The sequence below is a fragment of the Chionomys nivalis genome, chromosome 18 (assembly GCF_950005125.1).
Source record: "Chionomys nivalis chromosome 18, mChiNiv1.1, whole genome shotgun sequence".
NCBI lineage: Eukaryota > Metazoa > Chordata > Mammalia > Rodentia > Cricetidae > Chionomys > Chionomys nivalis.
The window spans coordinates 25063885-25072136 of NC_080103.1; the positions used below are offsets into that span (position 1 = coordinate 25063885).

Sequence of the window (8252 nt, forward strand, 5' to 3'; positions counted from 1 at the left end):
CTAGGCTCTGCACAATGGGGAAAGAAGACAGTATATAGAAGCAAGGAAAGAGACCACCACAATGAGTATAAACCAACCCCGAACGTCGCCTTCATAAATATTGATGGTTCTTTATCACTTGCTGTAAAAGTCTCATCATCTGCAAAATGAAACATTCATATGCCTGATGACATATGTGAGATATATGTATATATATATATATTATATTTGTGTGCGTATCTGTGTGTATTTCCATATGTACATATATTATCTACAGATACATAGATAATATATCTTATTTTCAACAGAAACCATTATTTTATCACTGTAAGCCTTCATTATCATCTTATTTATTATACATAACTTATTCTATGTCTGTTTTGAAACTGTGATAATTTTCTAACTGGTGAGACTCTTTATCAGAAATTCATATTTTTATTATATTTACCGCATAGTAAAAAAAAATAATGAAGGACAGAATACACACATACACATACACACGCTTATATTTAATTGCATATGTTCATAATGTCTCTCTTCCAATTTTAAAGATTTCTTTAATTTGTCCATATGTTGCTTCCTTATACAAGCATGAGATTTAGCCAAATTGATACTAGCTAAGAAAATAAAAATTTATCTAATTAACTTAGCTGTTTGTTATAACATATTAAGTTATTATGGTAACACTAATTCCACTGACCTGAATTAATCTCCTTGCTCTTTTGATGTTATAAATGTTAATAGGAAATCAGGCTTTTATGCTTTAATGAAAACCTTGAATCTACCAAAACAATTGCACAAATAGCCAAAAATTTGAATATTGAAAAATTCAAATAAAGACAAACAATAAGACAAAACTCACCAGCTAAAAGCAAGTGACTATAACACTGGCATCAACATTATCAAAATATAGTGGATCACACGTGTAGAAGAAAGGCAGTAGAGAGCTCTCTGCTCTCTTATCATCTTTGCCATAGTTGGATAAAGACTGTAGTAGTTTTGGGATTCCTGCATGTGTTCAAAACCCCGATGGGACCACCTGCATGTTTGCTTGTAAGAAATGCAGATCTCAACAGATGTTGCTAGTTTTCAGATTTCCATAGATCAGTTCTCAGTCACATGGCTAGATAAGTCAAAATCCGGAAAAAATTGAGTATAAAACCTTTCTTATTCAGATAATTGAAAAGATATGGTATATTGAATAAGTTCAAATATTGATATTAAAGTTTCCTTATTTAATTCTAATTTTGGGGGTCACCAATTACATTTACAAAATGAGTCATTATCTGAGCTCTTGGTTACCAATTTTATTAGTAGTGTGAAGAGATGCCATTATGAACAAAATTATCATGAGCACACTTTGTTGATCATTCTTATTTCTTTTCATTGAAAGTGACTGATAGACTCTATCAAATGACTTTTCTGGATTTCGTTAAGCTAATAGACATTAGTACTCTGGTTTTCTATTTTTTAATGTTTAATCAAATTTTGAATATTAGAATAAGCATGTTTGGCTCATAATACACATTTATACAATTTGATTGAACTTACATTTTCCCTTGATGGTTTTATTTATTTGTATATCAATTTACCAGCTAATAGCTGCACTACTTATAGTTTTTTTTTCTGATTTTGATGAAATAACATGGATGACTCAGAATGAGTTTTTAGACAATCTCGTAAATTTTCTTGAAACGAATGGTAAGAATGAACATCATTTCCTTTAAAATGCTTGTTAACATGCCTTGGAAAAAGCATGTGAGCCTTAGAATTTTTTCATAAGACTTCCAACTCAATTACTTAAGGAATCTTACAATATTCAGTTTATCCTTTCCATCCACCAGAGTTTTTTCAGTTAGTAACTTAGTAGACTATTTTCTTCTTTATCTGAGCTATTGAATATATATATTCATCTATCCTTTAATATCGGAGGATTTCAACATCATGTGCCTGTTTGACAGAACTCTTCCTCTAATATCATTAGTGGACTTTTTCTCATTCCGTTTAAAATATGCTTAATTTTCTTTTTAGAAAAAAGTTTTATTGCAATTTTCAGATAATTGCTTTCTGATTTTATCTAATGTTTTATTTTCCTTTAATTACTTAGTTTTCCCTATGTCTAAGTGTTTTGCTTTTTGAAGTATTACGGACTTTGGGATACATTTTCTTGTGCTCTCGTATTCCTTTGTGGTATGATATGCGGCAATTAATTGGTAAGCTGACCTCCTGATTAGTGCTTAGTGTGATAACACTCTGGTATAAATTTAAGTCCCAGTAAGAGGTTATACTTTCGTTGTTATTTAGTATAACATGCTTTCTAATTTCTCTTGATTTCTTCTTTAAGTCATGAATTATTTCGAACAGGCTTATTATTGATGTTGATTTTAAATATTGAAAGATAACTTCTGGAGTCTTTTGTAAGTGTACTCTTGTTCACTATACATAGTTTCTAAGAATTTGGTATTTGAAAATGAACAGTTTATTAATTTAGTGCCCAAATACTTTTTTCTTCTAGGTTTTCTGCATATTTTTGAGATGTATGCTTTTGTTGTTGATTTAAATATTCTAGAATTCCAAATACATCATGTCACTTGGTGAGTCTCTACTGTTAGTGATTTTTGATATTTGTCTATAAATTATTAAAAAAAATTTCTAAATATCAGAAATATATAATTCAATATTTTTCATATTGTATTTATTATTGCATTATCTCGTGTCCTCTTGGTGAGCTGACCCTTTATCTGGATGGGTTTTCCTTTCACTCCTGTAATTTGCTCTGAAATTGATGTTTATATCTGTGTAGTTATTTTATCTTTTGCCTAATTTCAGGTTATTATTCTTCATCCGGTTATATTTACTCTTTTGTCTTTCTCATTTAAAATAGTCTTTGTTTACCCATAAGAGCCACTTTGAACGAGTGGAATGCTGGGTGAGATGGGGGTAGATGAGGGAGGGTGGGAGGAGGGGTGCGAGGGAAAACTGTGGTTGGAATGGAAAATGGAATAAAATGATAAATATATAAAAAGTAAAAAATAATCCTTTTTGGAGTAAAGGTACAGACCATTCTCTGTAATTTTAAAATACAATCTTCAAATAACTGCTTTTAAATTGGAATGCATATGTCAAGAGCTTGCCAAACTTACTGTCTTTTTCCCTTACAAGCAATATTATTAAAAATTTGTTCTTTGCGTAAAATGTCTTGAAAATAAAAAAAAAATGTTATCATGGTTTAGTTGTAGAATGACTACAGTACCACAAAGCCTATGTGTTCTCAGAGGTGAAAGTCCTTACCATCTGTTACCTTGTGAGAGATGTGCAAAACACAGACTCGATTATGAAAGTTATTATTAGATATTTAAGTTTGTTTTTCTCATTGTCCCTTCTGTCCCCTATTCCTGCTTATGCCCCCTTTTGTGCCTTATTTTAGGTCTATTGAGCATTTTTATTAATTCTGATTTACTATGCTCATGGCTTATTCATTTTATCATGATATCAAAGATAATTTTAGAACCAATACCATGCTTAAAATTTATTTCCTATTTTAATGTGGAAATTGAAATTATAGTGGTAGAAACATCCAGTTATGGTGAAGTAGGCATATAATCTCTGCACCAGAGAAGCTGAATTTTGATTAAAACGAGATGTAGGCTAGATTGGATGCCAGAGTGAATGTGAAACCAGCTGGATTTACATCATGAGATCTTGTTTCAATAAAACTGCAAAACCAAACAAAATAAACAAAAAAATATATTTATGATGTAATTCTGTTTTACCCTTCCTGACTTTAAAGGTGCAGTTTACAAATATTATATTTATATACGTAAAGTTAAATGTAATAAATATGATAAAAGATTATTAAAACACAGACTTTGACGATGATAGAGTTTCTAGTGATGTCAATGAACCTTGAAGAGGTGAGAATGAAACTCACTTCAGACTGACATCATCAAACTTAGTCAAGACTTCAGGAAATCTGATCCCAGTCAATTTATTTCCAGAAAATTTAAACACATCATAATCTGGAAAAAGGTTCCTGGTGTAACACAATCCTGGTGTATAAGGAAGTGAAATTACATTCTAATTCATCTCACAGTACACCTAATTTCTCAAGAAGATGGCTTCTAGAGATAGGCCCAGTATACTAACTTAAGAGCCTAAGCAAGTGTCTGGCCTGCTCTAGGTCATACAATAGCTTAAAGGTAATTTGGGTTATTAGCCATATCTGACCCAGGTTCTGGGAACTTGGGAGATTCTCTGGCTATACAGATAATATAATATAATATAATATAATATAATATAATATAATATATACAGAAAATATAATACTTTTAGAGTATTAGCTATCTCAGGCCCTGCAACTTGGGGAAGGTCATTTAGCTTACTAGCCACCTATGGTCCTGGTTGTAGGAGCTTGATAAGTTTTGGCCCAATGGGTAACATAATCAACAGGCTATATATATAATCACTTCTATATCTCAGGTATCTGGATGGAAGAACAGTTTTTTTATCTTTCACATGGAAAGACAGTCCTATGTGTTTAACATTCCTGGTTTCTCTTGAAATCTGTAAGTACAATGACATTTATGTTGTGCTCCCAACAAGAATATATATAATTTATATAATATTTACATACTTATCTATCATATATACATATACATGTGGTATTCATATAGTTTATATACCATATATTATATTAATTACATACCATATATTAGATATGTTTATATATGAAATGTTATACACATGTAATAAATATCATGTGTATATGTGTATTAATGTACTAAAACAAGATGTTAAAAATTAATGTCCAATTGTTCAGTTGAATCAAAGCAAAAATGCCATAAATCCTATCGATTTCTTGAAAGCGTCATATTGACTCTAAAATTTATATGAAAATTCATAGTACACAGAAACAAATATGAATGTATGTGTGCTGACACATCATATGATTCTCTAAATAAATATCATTGTTAATGGTTTAATAAATGAGTGTTTTCATTAAAACAATTGAACTTTCAAAAGTAACTTGCAATATCATTAATTAAAAAGAAATTTTATAATTTGAATATGGAAGAACAAGGTTGAAGTACATATACTGATTCTGTTAGTTGCCATTCAGAAATTATATATATATATATAATTTATATATTTATTTTGGCCCCCCAAATTATATATATAATATGTCAAATATATTAGTGAAATGGGATCCAGAAACAAACAAAAGGACACATACATGAATACAAGTGTATAATTTGAATGTATTATCAAATGCAACAGTACTTGAGTGCATGTATTGGTAATTCCAACAAATGGTAAGGTGAAATTTAGATATCCTAAATCAAATACAGTTTTTAAATAAATGACTTGTACCAAAGCAATGTTTAATCAACTATCTCAGCAACTTGTGACCCAGTCATGTTGACATTAAAAAAATACACTATATGCAGTATAAAAGCAACAATTTCTTAGGACATGTAGTAGAAGAAGTTAGGCTTTGGACATACGCCTGCCATCTTTGTACTTGGGGAATGGCTTGGGTGCATCAGAAGTTCAGAAATTCAAGGTTATCCTGGGCTATGAAGCATGTTTGATGTCAGTATAACTATGAGGTCCTGATCAAATAAAAAAGAAAACTTGAAAAGAAAAGAATAACTGATAGACTGAATGAAAGAGCACAGAAAAGTAATATGTTATTTGATTTTTTTAAAATTTAGAAAATATTGAGTTCTAATGGAGGCTTTGAGTGTGAGATTGAGAGAGGAATTAGTGAGTGGTTGTGAAGTAGCTTTGGGAGTATGTAACACTTCATACCTTAATTTTTATATTGGTTTTAGAACATAAATACACACATATTTATATATAAATATATTTTACCGAAATCTCGGTGGAGACCTCCAAATGCCGCGCACCGCGCTTCCGTGTCTGCACTCTGAGCGCTTGAACCCAGTTCATGATCTTCGGGCAAGGGGGCTGGAGGTTAAAATACACAGACACACACAGACAGAGAGACAACGACACCGGTCATCCTTGATTTCCCCAAGAATGCCCCCTTTATTGTGTTCGAGGGCAGATTATATAGAGATAGTCACGCCCCAGCCAAACCCACCAGAAACCACTCTCCTGCCATCAGGAACTCCTGAAGGTCTCGTGCTCAGAGCAGCTGTAGTCACTCAGATCAGGGGATTACAAGAAATTCAGGATCTGGGGTCTCACTGCTCCCAACATCTCCCCCCTAAATTTTTTAAAAAGCAGAAGACTCTCCTGACCACACAGCCTTTTGGTCACTTTGATTGAACCTGTACTCAGGAGACCGCATCTCCTCAGAATACTGGCTTTTAGGGAACACAAGAGAGCATCTTAAGCCTGTAAGACAGGTAGATTCAAGTATCCCAGAGACTGTTGGTTCCTCATACTATTTCCCACACACCCTCTTCCCCTCAAATGAACAGAGGTGTGTGACCATTTTAGACTCGGGACCTTTAGGAGTGGCTTTGCCATGACCCCAGGAGCAGTCAGAAACCACTGCTCCTTCAGCAGTCCCCTAAATAACATACCCCAGCTTCCATACCTTCGTGGCACATTCATTTGTTGGCATGGAACCAGGGCCTTGTGTATACTGGGCAAGTAGTGCTCATCATGTCCCTATGGAAATTGCTCTTTTTTGTTTGTTTGTTTGCTGTTTTTTTTTTTTTTTTTTTTTTTGGAACTAGGGAACGCTGAGAGTTCGCCCTCAGAAGGTGAGGGTGGATTGGGGTATGTGTTAATCCTGACGACCTTGGATCGGGTTGGCAGCAAGTGGAAGTCAACCGAAAAAGAGGGGTAAACGAACAGGGTTGTCCCCCGCCGGAGGGGACGTATGTATTGGGAAAAGATAGAATGTATATAGTTTAAAAAGATAAATGTGTGTAGATGTATGATATGTTGATTGTGTTGTCTTTTGTGTTCTGGACTGGAGAAAGACATTTGATTCTAGGAACTTCTAAGAAAGGTAACTTGATTTTAAAATATGGGCTTAAGAATTTGATGTCAAAAAACAAAACAAAACAAACAAACAAACAAAAAACCCACAAATGTCCGGAGAGATGGCTCAGTGGTTAAGAGCACTGTTCACGGCCCCGATTGTGCTGAGATCCAGAGGACCCTAGTTCGATTCCAGATTCCCACAGGGTGGCTCGCAGCCATCTGTCCTGAGCTCCTGCACCCTCTTGTGGCATATGGGAAAAAACAAAAATAAAAACAAAAAAACACAGCTGGGCGGTGGTGGTCCAAGCCTTTAATCCCAGGAGGATCTCTGTGAGTTCGAGACCAGCCTGGTCTACAAGAGCTAGTTCCAGGACAGGCTCCAAAAGCCACAGAGAAACCCTGTCTTGAAAAGCCATAAAAAAACAAAAACAAAAACAAAACAAAAAAACCCAAAACCCTAAAAACCATTTTAAAAAAAGAAAGGAAAGAAAAGGAAAGGAAAAATGAAGAAAAGGAGTCTGACAACAAGCCTGAAATAGAAGATGTTGGTTCCGATAAAGAAGAGGAAGAAAAGAAGGATGGTGAAAAGAAGAAGATAAAGGAAAAGTACATTGATCAGGAAGAGCTCAACAAAACAAAGCCTATTTGGACCAGAGATCCTGACGACATTACTAATGAAGAATATGGAGAGATCTACAAGGTCTTAACCAACGATTGGGAAGAACATTTGGCAGTAAAGCATTTTTCTGTTGAAGGACAATTGCAATTCCTGGCCCTCCTTTTTGTCCCAAGACACGCTCCTTTTGATCTGTTTGAAAACAGAAAGAAAAAGAACAACATCAAGTTGTTTGTGCGCAGAGTTTTCATCATGGATAACTGTGAGGAGTTAATTCCTGAGTATCTGAATTTCATTAGAGGTGTGGTGGATTCTGAGGATCTTCCTCAAAATATTTCCCATGAAATGTTGCAGCAAAGCAACATTTTGAAAGTTATCAGAAAGAATTTGGTCAAGAAATTCAGGATCTGGGGTCTCACTATATAAACATATAAAGCTTATATTTCTCCGATCTTAAAACAATTTCCTTGCACCTCAGTAAGAGTGAAATTCCCTCTAACTATGACATAGCTGCTGCGCTCAGGAACTCACTGCAGTGAAGGTTAGCTGCACAAGGGCAGAGGCATGCACCATTCCACATTTCTGCTCCAGGTGTGTTTCTGACTCTCCACAGCATCAACTCTGAAAAGACAAAGAATGAATTGAAAGTCATTGTCATCTCTGAATCATGCAAGTCTTTTTTCCACAAGGTAAC

General features: G+C 34.0%; 1 protein-coding gene across 1 annotated transcript; it reads left to right on the plus strand.

The window, feature by feature from the left end:
* Positions 1-7420: 7420 nt before the first annotated feature.
* On the plus strand, positions 7421-7984 carry LOC130889343 (heat shock protein HSP 90-alpha-like; the record flags this gene model as incomplete). The annotated part of the gene is made up of 1 exon (XM_057792991.1): positions 7421-7984. A coding segment is annotated over one exon (564 nt), but the record flags the coding sequence as incomplete, so codon positions are not given.
* Positions 7985-8252: the final 268 nt, after the last annotated feature.